Below are 22,663 nucleotides of genomic sequence, written 5' to 3'. Positions count from 1 at the left end.
ACCAATAGTTAAAGCCACAACTTTTTTCATTTTCGGTCGACCAACCTGTTTGTTATGTTTATTGGTCATTTTGAATATCCATGAAATATATACCTGTAAATGTAAAGTTATCAGTTATTGTTCAGATATTTCAAGAATTAAAATCAATCATTTCCACTGTTTTATGAAAGAATATTTTCACTTTAACTTACATCAACTTCATCCGGCATCCATGGCAAATACAGCTCTTCCGATTTATGTTCACCTTTATGCTCGTCACAGTGATAGACGGTTACACTTTTCAAATAATCATAGGGCCTTGTATCTCCATAATAATTGCCTGTGCTGCATTTAAAATGTTCTTTATAAGATACTTTCAACTTATACCTCTTTTCTATGTCTTTGATTTTACTAATCAGTTCTTTGCGAATAGTACAACACATGTTTCCGATGTTCTTCTGTTTTTCGGAAAACGATAAAAGCTGCACAGCTATTCTATTTGCAGACATTGTTAACAAAAGCTTTTCAGATTCAGACTTATCCATGATATCAACGTCAAAAACACAAATTCCTCGGTATAATGCCATCGACTTTCCTTCATTAACTTTTGTAGGTTTATACTTTTTCATATACCCAGCAGAAAAATGATTGAAGAAGGCTGGTGGAAGAAATTCAAATTGGAGACAAAACCAAGAAGTTCTTGTACAATTTGGATGGTCACCACCAATGGTTTCGTATACTTCTTCAAATGATTTAGTCGGCATCATGCTTGGCATTACATATTTATCTTTTTCATTAGTTTTGACCAATATATCAAACTTTAACATTATATCAAGCAGTTCTTTTGTTTTTCCTACAAAATTGTCTCCGCTTTTTGATTCGAAAAGCTTGGTTATCAAACTTTTAGTTAGAAGACCGTTTTGTAGAAAATCTGTCCAACCCGCTGTAGGATCAATTTTATCCGACACTAAACATCGAAAGGCATCTACCAGCCATTGTGGATTGAGAATAATCAAATCTGGTATGTCTTCAAAATATATAATGTTTCCTACCTCATGCTGAAAACAAAGAAACCTTAACACTTCTTTCGAGTCTTCTATTCCAATTTCAGAATGTGCAGCCATCTCACGCATGTCAGAAAATTCAATGTAATTCTTTTTTTTTTCCATATTAACTTCAATCAAATGCTCTAAAAGAATCCATTTCAACGGCACACATTCTCCCCATGTGTTCATTTTCGTTGCGGTTTCTGATATTTCTTTTCGTAATTTTTCAAATTCGTCGTCCTTGTCCGTTCTATTGGATAAATAATATATGTTTTGTAAGTGTTTGAATTTGTTAAGCTTTCCAAAAACTTCGGCTAATTGTCGTCCAAGGACTGTTTTCCTGTTTTTTATATTTTCCTAAAATTAACATAAGATATCAATATCAAACAGGATAATTTGCGAACTATATTATCAAATATAAAAAAGAAGATGTGGCATGATTACGAATTAGACAACTGTCCACAAGAGACTAAAATGACAAAGAAATAAACAACTATAGGTCACCATACGCCTTCAACAATGAGCAAAACCCATACCGCATAGTCAGCTATAAAAGGCCCCGATGTTACAATGTAAAACAATATAAACGAGAAAACTAACGGTCTTATTTATGTACAAAAAATGAACGAAAAACAAATATGTAACACATTAACAAACGACAACCACTGAATTACAGGCAAATACATATTCTAAGCTCTTTCTTTCTTTATTTTTTTAACAATTGGTATATCACGTAACTATACTTTAAACGAGAATACGAGCATGGAATATTGAAAGCTATATCCTGTTCTAAGTGTCTAACTTAATAAGTTTGAATAATGCAATAATCTTACACGAGGGTTATATCTAATGAGATGTTCCTTAGTTAAAAGATTTGAAAGCTCGTATGAATTTGTATCATGTGCTTAGTTTTACCTTCGTGCATTTGTCTGTTCCAGTGAAAATAATTATTACACGTGGCCAAAGTTTTCCTTCCTTTTCCTCTGTTTGATGGCAGTGAATAGTATCAAACCAAAAATCAACATATTCTGTAACACAATGAAATTGTTAGGTACAAAACGATATTAAAACTCAATATTCCAAAAAAAAAATGACAACGCCAATTAAACTAGATGTGTCAAAGCGACACGAATGGCTCGTCTCAAAATATTGAGAAATGTGCAATTTCAATATCACATGTGGACACAAACATGATGGTAGTCTCACATATAAAAAAATCAGCTCAATTTCTGGAGGCGTATAGAAAAAAAAGTCTGTATAACTGATTTTCAACAATTTTCAAAATTGTAAATCCCTAATTTTTGGAAAAAGAAGTGGCGTGGAATGAAAATTAGACTTGATCTCTTATTCATCATGGTTAGCTCACACACCACAATTCAGCCTAATATCTGAAAGCATTTAGAAAAAAAGGTCCGTATATATTTTTTTTTAAATTTATCAAAGTCAATAGCCCTAAATTACAGCAACAAAAAAATGGAGCGGACCGAAACTATAACTTGATCTGTAACTCATCATGAGTAACTCCCATTTAAAAAATCAGCACAAAATCTGAAAGGATTTAGAAAAAAAGTCCTTATAAAAGTGATTTTCAACAATTTATCAAAGTCCATAGCCCGTAATTTTCGACCAAAATCGATCTGTAACTCATCATGGTTAACTCACATTCCAAAAATCATCCCAATATCTGAATGCAATTAGAAAGAATGTTCTTATAACTGTGATTTTTAACAATTTATCAAAATCCAAATACCCGTTATTTCGGCAAAAATTAGCAGATCAGAACAAAACTTAAACTTGATCTGTAACTCATCATAGTTAACAGTATCTGTATTTAGTTAGCCCATCCGAGCTCACCCATGAGCATGAATGTTAGGCCCGGTGTTTCTGCTGTGTTTTGGGGGAAAATCACTGAGTCCGGCTTCTTCAGTGGTCGACTCAATAAGTTGTATATTGGCGTATAATTTATGTTTTTTTGTTTTATTTCGTATATTATATTGGACCATACACCGGTTGTCTTTGAATATCATATTAGTTGATTATGATTTATTTTTTTGTGAGATCAATATCATATTGTGTTGTGAAAGGTTGAGCAGACTATACCCACTAATGCTTTGATTATAGTTCTTGTAAATTTGTATGTCTTTTATGAGCTATAATAGGCTGGTGATTAAATATGTTCATACAATTAGGGTTTAATGAAATAAGGTTCCGGTGTTTTGTAATTATATTTTTTAGTATCTGTAAAGATGGGTTGAATTTTGTTAACATAACAAGTGGTTGTTCCCGTTTCGTCGGGCGTTGTATGAGTAGGTTTTCCCTTTCTATATTTTGTGTTTGATTAAAAATTTCGTTATTTTCAGATATGTTATATCCTCGTACAGAAACTAAAAAAAATAATTACAAAACACCTGAACCTTATTTCATTAAACCATAGTTGTATGAACGTATTTAATCACCAGCCTTTTATAGCTTATAAAAGACATACAAATTTACAAGAACTATTATTAAAAGAATTAGTGGGTATAGTCTTCTCAACCTTTCACAGCATAATATGATACTGATCTCACAAAAAATAAATCATAATCAACTTATATGTTATTCAAAGACAACTGGTGTATGGTCCAATATAATATACGAAATTAAACAAAAAACATAAATAACACGACAATATATAACTTATTGAGTCGACCACCGATGAAGCCGGACTCAGGGATTTTTTTCCCCAAACACGGCAGAAACACCGGGCCTAACATTCATGCTCATGGGTAAGCTCGGATGGGCTATTGAAATACATTATGATTGGGCCTAGTCCGCTACTCATCCATTTCGCGAATCACTGCTTGTTGTGATCCATATGGACTTCAATGTTAGTCCCGCCAACCTAACACAGCACTGTACTTAGAAATAAAATAACAAGGTACATGTAAAACAAAAGATATAACTATAACCATAAAACCTAATTATAGGACTCCAAAAAAACTGGTTGTCTTTGGATTGTAAACGACATTTTACCAAATCACTTATTTACATCGTTCTTACATAACTTTCCCTGGACACCACCCAAGTTGCTTCAAACTTATCTTAGTAGATGACAGATGACAAACCACATTTAACAATCTCTACCGTAAAGTTTTACAAATGAAATTTCAACGCTATAAAACTGCATTTAAACTGTCAATCTACAGAACTGGTACTTCTGTGATATCTTAATTATTGAATGACGTGTCTCATATACAACCTTTTAACCAGAAAAATTCGAAGTTAAGTCACATTACTTCTTGGAATTATGTGGCGCTACAATAACAAACTCTCTCTCATCAAAACTAATTCAACTACGTACAATAGCCCGCTACTAAAACTTGAAACGAAATATAACTTAACAACAACCGAATACGACGGCAACATTTATTTGTGTGAAAAACCTCAAGCAGACAAAAAAAACAGCAGTAGCAGTAGAAATTTTAAAAAAAATCAACATGGACCAAACTGACATGAATTTTACATTAGAACATATAACCTAGAGGGACATGCCTTTGCCAGAATCCCTCAGTATGGATACCACTAAGAATGACAACCCAGTAAATGTTTTCGACGTCGACTTGACATGCCCAATTAAACAGGCAACACCTACAGTCGGAGCAACCATCAAAGCGATTAACACCATCCTTGAGAATAGACACCATATTCTACCACTAGAATATACCATCAGAAAAGAATCTACTAAAACACCCATATTTTTAATACAAACATTGACTTTAGACCATTTTATTGATCAAATGAAGCTAAGGACTTCTTTGTGGGAAAATTAAAGACTATACGTCAAGAATCTGACCAGGGTATCCTGAAAAAACTAACCGCATCATGTAAGGAGTTTACTATCAATTGTACCGTCGATGCTGATAAACCTCAACTGGAGCTATACAAAGAACTAAACTCGGGTTCCAAAAGTGGCAACAAGGCTATAAGAGAGTTCAATGAACTACTTAAACTTAAAAACAAGTGAACGGAAGAATACAGAACAAGTGTGAACAGAATGAACTCAAAATCGGGAAACACCACCAAGTTTAATAGGGATCGAAATCAGGCACGATTCTACCGGCAAATTAAATAGAAGAAGATAGACTGTGCATCTGAACATATAATGTTGTTTGTTCCTACTTAATTTTTGAACTAGTATATATCTATACAAATGTAAGTCTACCTCCAGATTAAAACTTTAATCTTGTATGTTATGATAGATGCTGGAATGTATTTACTACTATAGTTTTAAATTTACTACGACTGGCTAGTCAACTTATGAAGAAAATTATATATTATAATTAAACCTTATTTATTATCCCTGAAACGAAACGATAACGATATAATATCTCTCAACCCGGCACACATTAAATATAATGCAGAGTATACCAGTGAAGACAGATAAACAGTATCGATTACAACAATCAAATATCTATACACTATACAATGTAACAAAACCAACGATATCAATTGTATTATAATCTAATATTCAGGGATGTGCAGAAAAATATAAAATGTATAATAAAAACATTATATTAAACAAAACCACAAACTACAATTATTTACGCTATGTGAAGATCTTAGGCGGTCAGATATTCCATTCATAACTATTCACCTAATTAACCTTCTGCAAGTCATTCTATTTTTATCACAAATCTGACCCAAACAGTATCTGCAGTTGATCGGTATGTAACACGAGAAATGAGGTTAACATAGTACGTGCACATAATCAGTTCACTACTTTACAATCAACATGACCAGACGCTTTAAAAGAACTATTAAAAACAAAAAAGTACGACATAAACTTGTAGAAAACAACAACTGTTACAATAAAAGGAGTAAATTACATACCAAGTTAGTAAAAAATGCCAAATAATTTGTGAAAAATTTTTTTTTGACATAATTTGACGGATCATGAAACCTTATTACTTGCAAAAGGTGTAAAGTTCATAATTAACCCTTCGAACAAAAATGCCATACGAAACGTTATGAAGGACTTTGAAGAATACTCAAGAAAACTTAGATGTCGATATCTCTATAATGATGGTAGAATTTACAAGATACATCCTTTTTACATAAATTCGGGATATAAACCGCTGGATTCTTGTCCAGCAATTGAAAGTTACATATTCTCAACTGAGATTCTCAACAACAATAGAACTTAGTAGAATGAAAATAAACAAACACACCAGAAATATATCTGCCGAGGAACTGTCGGCTATTCGGAATCTAAAGAAAAATAATAACATTATAATATGTAAAGCAGATAAAAAATCAACACTATGTATTCTTGACAAAGACAATTATTAACGTGAAGAATTAAGACAATTACATAATATACACTACGAAGAAATTGTTGAATCCAAGGTAAAGGAGGTAGCTGAGACGGCATTTAGTATAATCAAAGACCGACATAGTGATAATGATATTGACAATATAACATTCCAATATTTGCAAGAAAACATTTATAAAACTAAAGTAGGAAAATTCTATTTGTTGCTCAAATACATAAACTATCCCAAAATATACTATCAGAAATGGAGAGAAATAAACAGCTAGACGACAAAATTTAATTCCGGGCAGACCAATTGTATCACTGTGTGGTACACCCCTACACATTATTGGGTACTATATCGATTATTTTCTTGTTCCACTTGTTAAAAAACAATATACATATATGAAAGATACGTCAAGTTTTAATAATTCGATTGAAAGATAAAACCCCAAAGAGACTTCTATCTAGTAACATTCGATGCTAAAAATATGTACACTTGCTTTACATTTAATGAAATACTAGAAGCCACTAACGCGGCACTGATCAATATTGATCCAAGCGAGTATGAAATCAAAGTTCCACCAAAGGATAGTATACTTCGCCTATTACGGCGTATTCTAAAAAACAATGAATTTATTTTTAACAATAAACTTTACCGTGAAACCTTGGGCGTGACTACGGGCGGATCGGCATCTGCTGAATTGGCAGACCTTACAATGTGTGTCATTCTTGAAAACGTTTTAAAATGCTTTCAGCACAGAACAAAATGATAATGCCTTTCAGATTTAGGGATGATGGCTGGATAATATATTCCGGACCTATAGAGGAAATACACGAACTATTTACAATAGCTAATACTACACACCCGCACTTGAAGTTCACTTACGAATTTTCCCGTAATGAAACAATATTCTTGGACACTGTCATATACAAAGGAGAAAGATTCTTTAAAGAAGGCATACTATACATTAAAACCTATATCAAACCAACTGAAACATTTCAATATCTGCACAGATACAGCTCACACCCGAAAAGTAATTTCAAAGGATTTATCAAGGGTGAAGTATTGAGATACATCAGAAACACCAGTAGCAGAACTGAATTTAAAGAACAGTTAGAAGCTTTTAAAACACGTCTCCTCAAACGAGGATATAAAATATCTGAAATCGACGAAATTTTTCTTCAAACACAAGATATAGAAAGGTAAAACCTACTTATACAACGCCCGACAAAACGGGAACAACCACAAGTTATGTTAACAAAATTCAACCCATCTATACAGAAACCAAAAAAATAAAATTACAAATCACCGGAACCTTATTTCATTAAACCCTAATTGTATAAACATATTTAATCATCAGCCTATTATAGCTTATAAAAGACATACAAATTTACAAGAACTATTATCAAAGCATTAGTGGGTAAAGTCTGATCAACCTTTCACAACACAATATGATACTGATCTCAAAAAAATATAAATCATAATTAACTAATATGGTATTCAACGACAATCGGTGTATGGTCCAATATAATATACGAAGTTAAACAAAAATACATAAAAAACACGTCAATATAAAACTTATTGAGTCGACCACTGATGAAGCCGGACTCAGGGATTTTTTCCCCCAAACACGGCAGAAACACCGGGCCTAACATCCATGATCATGGGTGAGCTCGGATGGGCTATTTAAATACAAAAAACTGGTATCCCATTCATACATACATGCATATCTGGATATGTTTCAGAAATTAACTATCAAAATCATATATATACGTCATTTTACTATTGCCATGAGTGTAGTATCGCAACTTCGCAAGTACATTATATGCTCTACCGGTTACCTATGATAATATTTAACTAGTTTACACTGCTTTGGTTTTACCACCTCTTAAATGCAACAATCAGAACTATTGTATCCTTTTTTTTTTTATCTCGCATATGTTTTTTTGGAGTCAACTGATACAGTAGTATAGGCTTAAAACAAAAGAACCAATCGGCATAATAAAAAAATGTCCACGAAACAAAGGCTATTAACTTGATATGCTGATATCAAAATACTACTGTCCTCTATTGTACCATCTTCAAAACATGATCCTGCACTTGAGCAACACCCGAAGTAAACATTCGGAGAGTTAATAACAAGACAACAGACAGAATAAAGCAATTGAACTTTATTTTGAAGAGTACACAATTTTACTAGTTTAGAGGAGGGGTTAACCGCTCACAAACAAGTTGAAAACCTTCGTATTATAAATGTGCCAGATCTAAGTCATGAAGGCTGGCCGGACGGTTGCCATTAATTCCTTCCAGCTACCTTTTTTGAACGTTGGTGGATAGATGTCTCATTGAAAATCTTTGCTCATCTCATATTTTTGTTACAGTATAGTACTGATATTAATTGTACAACCTTTTTTTTTATATGAAAAGACATACATCTTTTTAGATAAAAAGAATCATTTTAAGAGAACTTTCTATTGTGTTTTAATGCTTTTAACAAAAACATTAGAGGTTCCGCCTAACCCTGTGTCTTGTCTTCGATTGTAGCTGTCGGTATAAAAGTGTTATTTTGATTTGAACAGCAAATCCATATGTCTGTAAAATTTAAATGAAAAAAAAACGAAACAAATACACATAATAATCCTCTAATGTTGATTCCGTAAAATTATATGAAAGTTTGACAAAGTTATTGATGACTGTAAAACTTAAACCTCAGACTGAATCTGAATGATAATTGTCCAAAAAGTCCATTGATCAGTAAAATACGGAGAAAATGAAAATGAATATTTCCATAATTATGATGGATACTGTATTTTGGTCATAATCATACTCCTGTAAAATAATCATGAAATGCAATGAAGGTATGGCTAAGTTTTTGATGTTCAAACAAAAACTACAGACTGAACTTAAACTTTGACGCCGCCGACTCAAACGCCGACGACGCAATTAAGTATCTATTAAAAGTCGTATTAAAAGCAACGTCTTAGAAGCTATTCAGTTAACAGGTTCCATTTTACTTAAAGTTTTTACAGCATGACGTAAGTTGAACACACACTTACTCACCAACACACACACACACACACACACACAAATGTCTCACTAGTAAATATAGGACAGATAAGCATACAACGGAAAATTATAAATAAATTAAAACATGCAGTCAAACTTGCTTTTAGAGACCGCTTAAGGGATAGCAAAAAAGTGGTCTTTTAAGACAGGTGGTATTTTAATACAGGTCCAATCTATATAGTAAAAAAATAAGGGAGATAATTTTGTACTTCCGGTTTGAAAAATGTTTTTTTCTGGTATTATTTAAAAGTTTTCTTGACACTGATTCCAAAAAAAATCTCGTTTTATATTCTTTTATATTAATAAAGTACAAAAAATAGCTACTTCCGGTTTTCACAAGGCCACTTCCGGTTGGCTTTTTCCAAGGTTAAATGACTTGAAACCTAATGCAAAAGTCCCATGGCTTTATCATGTATACATATGAGGTAAAAGCAAAGGTCAAAATCTTGATCGTCAATTTAACCTATGATCTTGAGCTCAATTGCAAGGTCATCAACCAAGGACCTCAAATCAAAAGACCCTAGGTCTTAATTATATTTGGTTCATGAGTTATATCACCATATGCATATTTTTAAACAAATGGGGGAGAAAACTCTAATTTGAAGTAAGCGTACACTTTAAACCAATATGTATGTGTTACGACATGTCGCAACTAACAATTAAGGAAAAATATGTGGTCAATATTTTATATCGTGTTTGAAAAGAGGTAAAAATAAGCCAAAATCCAAATTAAGAAATGACCTTGACCTTTGACTTTGACCCTATTTTCTTTATTTTTTTTGGACCAAGGACCTCAAATCCAAAAAACCTAGGTCTCTATCACTTATGGTTTACCAATTAAAATTACATTTTACTTAATAATTAAAAAGGGGAAATAACTCTCAAATGGAGTTCCCAGACCACTTCGCTCAAAATTATTTTTAAGATCCTGAGGACATAGCGAGCATATTGGTGAATTAATTTTGCCGTAATCTTTAAAGGTTGCGAAGGAGATTTGTACACAAGAAAAACAGTGTTTTGGGAGATAAATTTTACAATAAAAAGTGTTCGGCTTAACAAGGTCAGTTTCAAAATTGTAATAAATGTTCGATATCATACGCAAAAAATCTAAGCGACATCTTGTGAAAAAAAAAAGCACCGTCAGAAAAAATTGGCGGAAGAAGAAAAAAAATTAATAAAAATTAGAAGAAGAAAAACAATAGAACAGAAACAGAAACAGAAAAGTGGAAAGACCTAACTTGGTTAACAAAACAATATCTATGCAGTTTTCATCGTTAATGGACATGCTTCATTTTTTTTTACAAATACCTGCGCTTATCCATGTTTGCTGAATTTGAGATCAGAGAACCATATAGGTGTAAAATTAAATTGATTGAGTTATCAAAAGTTATCGCAAATACTGAACTCCGAAGAAAATTTGAAAAGGAAAGTCCATAACAACTGTCATGTTCCTGACTTGATACAGGCATTTTCTGATATAGAAAATGGTGGATAAAACCTGGTCTAAACGGAACATAGACCATTCAGTTGTATGGCAGTCGCATCAAATTCCATATTATTTGTCTGCAAAAGGGAAGTCCCATCACAGAAGGCTTTTCGGGGTTGTTTTACTACTACACATTTTTTTTTTCGTTCCCTGATTATCTAACAACATGTTGCGGCTCCGTTTGGTTAAGAATCATATCTTCTCTAATGTTATTGACAACTATGTGTGAGCAAAACAAAGAGACATAATCAGTCAGGGGCGTTACTTAAACAAGTTTTTTTTTTAATTACTTATATATGTAATTTTTTATTTTAAAAATAATAAAATTACTTAATAGAGTTATTTTAATTTTCAATAGAAACTTACACTAAATGTAGTGTTCATGATTTTAAACAACATTTTATATCATAAAATAAAGAATTTATCAGATTTGAGAGGAGTAAAGAGATAAATGGTTACTTTGAAAATAATGACAAAAATATTACCTGAATAAGTTATTTTAAACAGTTTTGAAAAAAAAAAGCAATAACACTTATTTAAGGCACATATTTAATTGATTTAGGTTACAAATTATAAATAACTTCAGGTCTTAATTAATTCACAAGTAACTATCTATCTATATCAGTCTACCTTCAAGATTTTAGAGGAAAATGATAATTCAATAGTCCCAAGAGACCAATCTTTGACCCAGAAGCGTCGGTATGAAAGATAAGTGCGTCAGAAAGTTAATTAGTGTTTCAGAAGAATTAGTTTTTATATATCATGGAATAAATAACCAGACAAGTTGCTTTCTTTAAAAAAAGAAATGCAATCGTAAACCCAAATGCTTGTTTGGCATTATATATATATAAGATAATTGTTAAATAAAGATGTATTGTCTTATATTACTTTTGTTGTGCATAAGAATTAGAAACTGACATTGCCTGTTTACTTAATGTAATACCGGCACCACACATCAACGTAAAGATCCGACGTACGTCGGCCGTGGTAAAAAAAATTAATGCACGCTACCAATTATACGCTAGTAATTTTGATGCATTAAACTTGTCAATCATATCTGTATCGTGTGCACAACGAGCTTAAAGTGTGTATTGGGTGTGCGTGAAGCGTACCTAAGCGTTTCTCCTAGTCTTTCTACATTCCCAACTGCAGGTCTGTCTATATGTGAATGTTTGTCAATAAGTCTGTCACATTCGCCCGTCTGTTTACATGTTTACGAGTCCGTCTATGTCCACTGGTTCGTCTACATGTTCACGAGTTTTGAAATAGCTTTCGGTAAGTGCGATTATTTCAGTGATTTGTGTCTATTGTTTTTATGTAAGTGATTATTGTGCACCGTACCCATATTTTTAGGGACGCGAATTGAAACTGATATTTTACATTTTTTTCTTGCGATTTGAAGTCCTTAAGGTTTGGTTCATTTGGGAGGGTTGGGTTTATGGCCACCACATTGTTTATGTGCCAATGTCCATTATAAAGCCAGGAACATGTAGTACAGTGGTTGTTGTTCATAATTCAAGTCGGCCAAGTTTTTTTCGTAAATTATTTTGTTATCAATAAGGCTGTTTAGTTTTGTTTGATTTTTGTTTTTAGATCTTAATGGTCGGGGCATTTAATAGCCGACTAAATAGTGTTTTTTTTTCATTTTTGGAGGCCGCTCGGGTGGCCTTTAAAGACTTACTATCACGTCATTGTAACTCTAGTTAGTACTTGTATCATTAGTGCTGGACCATAGTCGATCATATGCACCTTTGAGGCAGGCGGGATATTTTTGTTGATCTTTGTACAGCTCAAACTAATGGGAGTAGTTCCTGTACTTCTATGTCTAGTCCCATGTTGCATGGTTAGAGAGGGTGTAATATCTTCTGTAGGTTTGATGAAGTTTCACCCGTATCGGACTTCTTCTCCTGAATGAAAGCTTTCACGCGACGAGTTTTTTTGTATGCAATGTGCCCTTAACGTTTCCAAACTTATCTGTAGCGTTTGTAACGCTCGTGAAGCGTGTATATATATATTATGTGCGTGCAGTTTACAGGTATACGCTGGACAAACGCTTGAGCTGAATGAAATTTTTTATGTTTCATTAAAAAAAATTCTGAAGTAAAAGCGTTCACCAAGCGTATACCTTGGCATTTCGACGTACTTCAAACTTATGGAACGCGGGTTTAAACGCTTGCGTAGCGTTCCTCTGGTTAGCAACTAAGTTACGCATACGATGATACGGACTTTGTTCATTTTCTTTTTTGACTGATTGTGCTAATCCTTTTTTTAAAGATTTTAGTTTTAATTGTTCTCGTTCAAAATATTTTATTTTTTCATATTCGATATCTATTTAATTTTATTTTTAAAAACCATTTTTTTTTATATTAAGTTGTAATATTTATCAAAAAAAAAATTAACTGTAATTTAATCATATGCAAGAACGACTTCCCTTTAATTTCAGTATAAAAAAATAAATAGCTTGCTTTTTACAACATGTACATCTTCACTAAACGTAAAATCTAGAATAAAATGCTACTAAAACTCTTTCTAAAGATTTATTTTTAATTTTTAATTATTCTCGTTCAGAGTATAAAGCGCATTGTTTACATGAAATCCTATCTCATATCTAAACACAGCTGGTTACATCGTTTGACTAATTAAAATACTACGCATGTAGGTTAATATTGGCAGCTTAAATATTATATCATAATAAATTTATGATCATACGTAAAATATCTCTATAGCAACTGAAGATTCTAATGCATATTCAACAGATTAGTAAGCTATTGCGCATGCATTTGAAAGGTGGTCATAGCTATTGCGCATGTATTTGAAAGGTGGGCATAGAAAGAACAGAAGTGTTCCGAATAACATCCGGTGTTCCGAAAGACTACATCACTCGTCCAATATTTACTGCGTAAACCCTCAGGGGTTTACGCAATAACTGTGAAAATTATTTAAAGCTAGTAAAATCTGTATTCTTGGACACCTATGAAATAATATTCAGAAAAATAACTTTTATAAGTTATATTTAAATTAGCCTCGTTTTCAACATTACTTGTATAGGTAATTTTAATTGTTACTTGTTTAAGTAATGCCCCTGACTGATAATAGGTTAAGTTATCGAAAATAGGGGTAAATCAGTCAGCATTGTGTTATTATCTTAAACACTATAAAAACAAACATAAATGTAACAAAGAAGCACGCAAAAAAAAATCATAGTACAAAAACACAATGATGGGATACAGAGTCACGTCTAAGATGTAATAACAAACATAAAAATGCATATCGACTAAGAACATAAGCAAAAATGAAATTCAAGCATACACATTTTTTAAATGTATGCAAAAAACTAGATGTTCAACAAACTTATTGTCTGAAAAAGGGATTTTTACCTCGAGAAGTCCCATCACAGAAGGCTTTTTGGGGTTGTTTTACTACTACAAAAAAAACACATTTTTTTGTTCCCTGGTTATCTAACAATATAGTTAAATGTATGTTTCGAAAAGGACCAATTTGTTTTAAGATTATATCTGATTCTTCCAAGTTAAATGTACATGTTGCGGCTCCGTTTGGTTAAGAATAAAATCTTCTCTAATGTTAATCATCCTAGTTCCTGAATGTAGGATGTGTTGACGATGAACCGTAAACCTTTGGCGTAATGTGTTTCCTATTTTTCAAAAACAATCTTTTTGGCACAAATCACATTTAATTGCATAAATTGAATTTCTTGATGCGAATGTAAACGAGTTCTTATTATCTATAAATATTGTGGATAACAGATATTCTTCATAAGAATGATATATGATCTAAAATGAATCAAATCAATATTTAGCTATAACACTTTTGAATTTTTTACAATTAAAACAGAACAAATAATTTGTACAATTCTACATTTAAAAAATAAGACGAAGGTTAGGTATTTACAACACGTATATATGCTTCTAACAAAAATAGAAATGTGCGATTTGAAATTGTACACTTCTAAAATGTCAAAGATGACGAAAGTTAAGATATCAAAATACTAATACTCTAAGAAGCAGGGTAGCTTTGTAATAATCGATATTTTTTTACCTTCATTATTGTTTATATCTCTCCTTAAAGGGGCACTAGCTGTCGAATGCATGTTCACCGATTTGACTCAACTTCTCATATGTTATTTATAACAAGGTAAAACATTAATCCGAATTATATCAAAAGTCTAAAACAAACAATTTAGAAGGCATGGTCTCGATAAAATGTAGGTTCTTTTCGTGTGTTTTTAGTCTAAAACCCATCTAATTATCTTCCAGATGACCTCCGATTGCCATATAAGCGATATAAACATAAAGATAGATATACATAGATATAGAAACTCGTGGATTTTTCTTGGTCTGTTTAATTTCATATCATAGATTAAAAATATATGTTGATCATTGTTTTTAACTGTACAAGAATGTTAATTGATGCATTAATACATGCAATCAACTGATTTACTTTTGTTTCACTTTTAATGCTGAAAATCTTTTCCTATAATTAAATGAACACGGACAGTGCATATGTTATACATCTCTAGCTAAGGGGTTAAATTGAAGTTCACATGAATACAGATTGAAAGAGGTCGAATTTTTCACTTGCAAGCTTAAAATTCATAATCAATGTTTGATATTGATTTTGACAAAATTAAACAATAATGGCTGCTAAAGTGAATGATTTTTTGCACTATTTCACTTTCATTAATAATTGAACAAATTTTGTGTTAGGCTTTTCTATACATCGTAGCTAGTGCTCCTTTTAATGAGGATGATCAACATTTATTGTACTTTAAAACATAGCTTAAATAGCTTAAATGCCTATGACAAATTGGATAGTTTTAAACGATTTGACAGTATGAAAATTTGAGTTTTATAGGAAAAGGAGTTTGAGTGTAAAATTTTCAATGGTTAAGTAAAAATATTTCAAAATCTCATAATAATAGACCTACCTCCAGAATGTTGCATATCTTCAAAATACTGTTTAACCCCATCGGTACGAATATCTTCTGTAAATTCAGCAACCAACAGATATATAGCACGACTTGTCAAAAAAGCCTGATGCGTAGCATAGAATTCCTTTTGTCCTGCGAAGTCCCATAGTCCACATGGTGCAAAATGGTTCAAAGAATTATATGAATTCGGTGTCGATGCAAAAACATCCGAGAGCAAACCCGACGGCATATCAAGGGGTGATGACCGATGTTTACTGACATTTACTTTCAGAGTGTTTGCTGTGGTAGTATTATTTGTACTGTCATATCTAGTATCTTTTATGTCGTTATCCTTCTCTTTAATGTTTTCCAATTTTTCTATGTTTTCGTCTTTCAATTTTTCTATGTTTTCGTCTTCAAATGTAGAAATTGTTTCAAGAAGACTTATATCTCTTTTCTCTGCCAATTTTGCATATGTTGTGTTGACCGTTGCTGTAACTGGTTCTGGTTCTGGTTTTGGTTTTGGTTCTGGTTCCGAATGATCAATTATTCCACTGATTATTGTTTCAATCTCATTTCTAGTTTGAACTTCATCAGGTCCTGATTTGGGGGTTGGTGATTTTGAAACCCTTACAGTGTCCTTTGAATTATTTTCTAACGTTTGGTCTATAACTCTCTGAATGCGCTCTTGTTTAGTATCAGAAACACCTGCAGAAAAAAACGGAGATGTATCAATTGTTTAAAAAAAAAAGAGTACTACTCTTTTCAAAATTCAGCGACAGTAATTGACAAACTCATATTTCCAATGAGGTAAACATTTTACAGATTTGCAGGATACATCCATTGTATTCGTTTAATCATACAGTAATTTGGCTGCCTTTGTTTTCTTAGATATTCAGATGTTTTAAAATTGTGTGACATAATCTTTTGGCAGTTGCGTGTCATATTACAAAGTTGTTTGTTAATGTCCAAATTAAAAAAAAGATTAGTCAACATTGACACATTGATGATTGTTTTGTGACGCTTTAGCGTGGTAAGGTACATTGTGAATCTGTTAATAAAGGGAAGTCCATATAGTTTCACATTGAAGAATATATTTTTCAACATAAAAGTAATGTTAAATATATGAATCTGTTAACAAAAGAAAACCATATTTTGACTCAATCGAGAGAAAAAAAAGTGGCAATACATTAAGAATTTTAAAATCTCGTTACTTACTAATGTTTTTTTTAACAACCTCGACTTGCTATAAGGAACTCACACCTTCGGGAATTTTGTTGTCATTTTCTGACAACTTACATATTTCAATAATTAGGAAAAGAAATAATGAAATTGTTTCAATTTCATGCTCTCTGTCATATGTTCAAGCGAATTATAAAAAAAACCATGTCGTTTGTACCATATCATTCTTTGTCGAGCAGTTAAAAACAAAACTCATTTAAGATAACAAAGTTCTTGTAATGTCAACTATTCAAGATTTTTACATGACGCTGCATTTTAGTATAATATAACTATTAGTATTATAAGAACATTTAAATGTTCAGCTGAAAATGCATTTCCGAGGTTTCAAAACATTTTTTGCGTGAAAATCACATTTTTCTGACGATTTCTGCAAAATTTCAAATGGCCTTTGTGAGTCTTGTGTGATGTTGAGTTTCAGTTCATTCATATGATGATGAGTTAAGAATAACCCTGTTCACTGAATTAGTACACATTTGTATATACATGTAGATGCCAGTTGAAGCCCTCCTCCTGTTGTGGGATTATTTGCCATGTTGAAGGCCCAATATAGCCTTCGGCTGCTTTCTGCTCTTTGGTCGGATTGTTGTCTCTTTGACCTATTCCCCATATCCACTCTCAATTTTATTCATAGCCAACAATCCCGACAAAATGTACGTTTTTTTTATTTCAATTTCTTTTAAAAGAGACTTCTAATATTTAATTTTTTTTAATCTGTATTGATTAATAATTTATTCTTAAGTTTACGAGAACTGCTCTTAGATTCAGAGAATACGAAGTTGTCATAAAATGAGAAATCGTAGGAGCGTTCTATTGAATAATCATCTTCGGGTTAATATTACAGGTGTCCAAATCTGTTTCGTCTTCATCACAATATATACAGTACTTTTTATTATTTTAAAAGACATTTGAGGATATGGCTTCTCAATAGCCTTCCTTATCAAAATCTATCCGATTAGTGCAACTGTCACAAAAGAGGGAGGAAAGATACCAGAGGGACATTCAAACTCATAAATAAAAAATAAACTGACGACACCATAGCTAAAAATGAAAAAGAAACACAGACTAAAAATCGTACATAAGACACAACATTTAAAACTAAAGGTTAAGCTACACGAACCCCCACCATAACTGGGGGTGATCTCAGAGGCTCTGGAAGGGTAAGCTGGCTCTGCTCGAAATGTTGCACCCGTCGTGTTGCTCATGCTATTCCAAACCCGGTAAATAGTCTAATTCGGTAGGTCACATTAGTGAAAAGGGAAGTAGATTGTAGTTCCGACATAAAGAATAGATGGGATAGTTGCGTTCAACATAGTCATCATCTTTTGAATTATTTAGTGACAGAAAATCATCTATATAGCGCAAAGTAAAGTTGCAGAATATTGCTGAAATCTAAATTTTCTTCCAAAGAAGTTTCTGTATTAAGTCAGCCTCATGCGAATGAAGGAACAAGTAGGCAAGTAGAAAGGTACTATTGGTACCTATGGAAATGCCGATAGTTTGTTGACTTGAGTTGTCATTGATATTTTCATAATTATAAATTAACTGTTAACAAACTTTGAATTTTTGAAATACTAAGGTTATTCTATCTCAGGATTAAATTACCTTAGCTGTTTTTGGCAAAACTTTTAGAATTTTTGGTCCTCAATGAACTTCAATTTTGTACTCTAATGGCCTTTAAAACATATTTTGAATCGAGCGTCACTGATGAGTCTTTTTTAGACAAAACGCGCGTCTGGCGTAAAGTAAAATTTTGATTCTGGTATATATGATGAGTTTATTCGTATACATAAGACTCATCAGTGACACTCAGATAAAACAAAAAGAAATATAAACAAGTATAAGATTGAAGAGCATTGACGACACATAATTCTATGCAAGGAATAAGAAAATCCTTACTATTTCGATTTTTTTGCACTCTTTTAGAGAATAAAAGATCGTGAATTAAAAGTTAAAAGTTATAATGAATTAACATCGTGGTCAGTTGATTCTTGAAAAATATTCTACAGTTAGAACAGACTGACGACAGAGAAATTGGTTGAAATAGTGAGTATTTTTTAAATATTCTTATCACTTAAATAGTAATAATGATATTCATTAGAAGAAAACAGATATGCAAGTAAATTGTGCTGTTTTCATTTGCCCTTGAAATATTTTATATTCTTGTATAAACCTTTTACGATTTCCATTTTCCTATGGAATTATGTAATTTCAATATAAAAGTATGTCAAAATACCTCATCATGAAAAATATATTTTTAATTACCATTTTTGTCGATTATCCATTCACCAGTTTCTGTGTTGATCTTGCATCGGCGAACAACAATATCAATACCATCTGTGCTCTCTACATTCTTGGTATCTTCTTTTAACAATCTTCTTAATAAGCTTGACTTCCCGGCGCCATTCTTTCCAACAATCATTAGTTTTACAAAATACCTCTTTTCATTCACTGAATCATGCATACATCTTTTAGCAAGTGTAACGTCCGCCTGTTTAGCTTCTGAAACAAAAGTATGTGTAAATCACGAGTGATGTAAGTAAAGATTTTGGATAGACTATAAAAATCGAACTTTTCCTTTTTGTGTGAAAGTCTTAAACTCTTGACTTGAAAAAGTAAATAAGACCTAATTCTTATTATTCTAATTTCGTACTATTGCACCCCGCCACATTCTCTACGTGTCTGTCCCAAGTCGGGAAGCTATAATTCAGTGGTTGTTGTTTGTAACTGAATATCATATTTGATTTCCGTTCATTACTTTCTACATAAAACAGGCCATTTGATTTCTAGTTTAAAATGTTTCGACAATTGGTATTGATGATGACTATGTGATTGTACCTCAACACCACTATTCAGTATAATATTACTAGACCTTTTGATAAATTTGAATACGTATTTAAATATATGTTTTGTTCATACGAGAGGTTCAGATTAACAAGTTTTAGAAACTTAAAATTCGATATATGTCACCTGCACGGAGCAATTCAAGATTGCTCGTCATAATTTGTCTTTGGTCTGTGAATAAAGATCAGTCGAAGAGGAAATGGTTTAGAGTCTAAATACTGCACCCACAAACATAGGATGGGTCAGCAATTATATTGACTATGACGAAGTCATAATTAAAAAAAAACATGAGTAGCCTCTTAGTTTAGTTAGAACTATGTTTCGTTTCCTCGGTCCATATAAACAGTGCTTAGGTTGATCTTTGTTCATATGATTTAGTCTTTTTAATTTCATTTAAAAATTTTAAGATAGATTATTTATGTCGACAATAGAACTCGATATCATTCCATAGTATATTAGTTGAAAGTATGAAGGATTCTTTAGTAAGGATTAATATACATTGACATATTTAAAGGGATATACAGTTCAGATCTTTATAATTGATACAACAAGTTTACACAGATTATTCGGAGCTTGTTTATACTGAATATTATAAACAAAAACGTCTTTTCCTCCTCTAAACTAATATTCCACCGAGCTTCTTCATACAGACGTTCTTTTAATCATCGGCAAACAAAGGCAACAGTAGTATACCGATGTTCAAAACTCGTAAATCTATAGACAAAAAACAAAATTGGGGTAACAAACTAAAACTTAGGGAAACGCATTAAATATAAGAGGAGAACAACGACACAACATTAAAATGTTACATACAAAGAAACGGACTAAGCATTAGACAAAATCCGAGGAGAATAACAAAAATAACATCAAAACCAAATACATGAATTTGGGATAGAAAAGTACCGTGACACGTCTTATAGTAATGTGAATTCACACTCAAATATAAAAGAAAACAAACGACACAACGAAAGCACAACGTTAAAATGTTACACACACAGAAACGAACTATAATATAACAATGGCCATTTTTCTGACTTGGTACAGAACATTTTTATAGATAAAAATGGTGGGTTGAACCTGGTTGTATGGCATGACAAACCTCGCACTTTAATGGCAAACCAGTAACAGTTTTAGTAGCAACAAGCTGCTAACTTTTAAGTTTGTTATCATATCCTAATCCTCAGTTATCCAAAACATTAGTTGCATAATTATTCAAATATTGGTCTTATGAATACTAATATCGTTTCTTCAAAATTTTCCTTCAAATTTAATACTTGATGTTTTCAATGGAATTAAATGTTTCGTAACACTAATAATCAGGGTGTCTTCAGCATAAAATGTTCTCCCGAAGTGTTTGTGGCATTTTCTGACAGGTATTTCTTAATCTTTTAATAAGAATTTTAGATATGGTGCGTCATAGTATGCAAACAATCAACATTTCTGTTTAGTCTGGATTAAATCATCTAGCCAACATTCGTTCAACTCCTCGAGGGCAGGATTATTAACACTTGTATACTTCCTTCGTTATGCTTTGAATGATGAAACAAACTGTCATCCATATTGAGTATGTCAGAAATGTGATTTTGCTCTATATTGTCCTTTATTATTTCATATATAATACCGGACCAAGTAGTCAAATTTGAGGTCACTGCCAAATGAGGATGATGATTTTGTTTTGTCGTATCTCTGTAAATTTGCATTAAAATTTCAAGGACTATGACCCCTTTATTAGCCATTTAAATTTTGAAATTTTCAAACCGCAATGGTATCAAAACAACAAAGATACATTTTGTAATGAATGATAGCGTTAGGTGATTTTTTTCATGTACCAATTGGTCTCTTCGTGCAAAGCTTTATATATTATATAAATGCATGTAATAGAAAAGGGAAATTTTGTGGCAAGTGAAACCAAGATATTTATAGAGATCCATACAGAGTTTTTTGTTATAAAATTTTAAACATAAAATACTAATTTTTTTTATGATGTTCTAGCGTTTATTGTTTACAAAAATCATAAACAACCTTTTAAAAAGAGGGACGAAAGTTACCAGCGGGACGGTCAATTTCATTAATCGAAAAGAAACTGACAACGCCATGGCTAAAATGAAAAAGACAAACAGACAAAAAATAGTACACATGACACAACATAGAAAACTAAAAGAATAAACAAAACGAACCCCACCAACTCTAGGGGTGATATCAGGTGCTCCGGAAGGGATCGCAGATACTGCTCCACATGTGGCACCCGTTGTGTTGGTTATGTGATTACAAATCCGGTAATTAGTCTGATTCGGTAGGTCAATTTTATGAAAGGAAAGGGGATTGTTATTACGACGTTAGGAACATATCCGATATCATTTGTGAAACGGTTATTCCATAACAGTCAACCAACTCGTGATGGCGTCCGTAAAATGTACGAAGTGATGATTTCAACTTCACCATTTGGAACTCTTGGCTTAATAGATTTAAATTTCAAAGAAAACTTTTTTCATTAGTTACTAGCGCACTCTAAACCGTTTACTTGATTTGGTTCATATTTATATTTGTTTTAACCAATATCTAGATTTATAAACTTGTTTGAAGGAAATAATTAGCCCTGAACGCAAATATCCTTTACTGTAAATCAAGAAATTATTGTGTAAATTTATTGTTGCGATTTTGTCATTTTCGACTACAATGCAATTTCATGATAAAATACCTATAAAATTTACGTTGAAAAAAATCAAAATGTGAGTTCAAATGGTTGCTATGATAACCCTTTCGCATTTCTCGTAATAGTCAG

At 32.1% G+C, this 22,663-nt stretch overlaps 1 protein-coding gene across 1 annotated transcript in view; it reads right to left on the bottom strand.

Annotated features, from left to right (window-relative positions):
- LOC134727840 (uncharacterized) overlaps positions 1 to 19,459 on the bottom strand; it is a 36,354-nt gene extending 16,895 nt beyond the window's left edge. The window contains exons 1-3 of the mRNA XM_063592232.1: positions 19,303 to 19,459; positions 16,286 to 16,506; positions 192 to 1,382 (exon numbers count right to left, since the gene is read on the bottom strand). Coding sequence (XP_063448302.1) covers positions 192 to 1,382; positions 16,286 to 16,506; positions 19,303 to 19,459 — 1,569 coding nt within the window. The remainder of the gene's footprint in view (positions 1 to 191; positions 1,383 to 16,285; positions 16,507 to 19,302) is intronic.
- Between the last annotated feature and the right edge of the window lie 3,204 nt (positions 19,460 to 22,663).

The sequence above is a fragment of the Mytilus trossulus genome, chromosome 8 (assembly GCF_036588685.1).
Source record: "Mytilus trossulus isolate FHL-02 chromosome 8, PNRI_Mtr1.1.1.hap1, whole genome shotgun sequence".
Taxonomy (NCBI): domain Eukaryota; kingdom Metazoa; phylum Mollusca; class Bivalvia; order Mytilida; family Mytilidae; genus Mytilus; species Mytilus trossulus.
The sequence above is the reverse complement of the archived record's forward strand: the minus strand, read 5'-3'. Positions and strand labels throughout refer to the sequence as shown.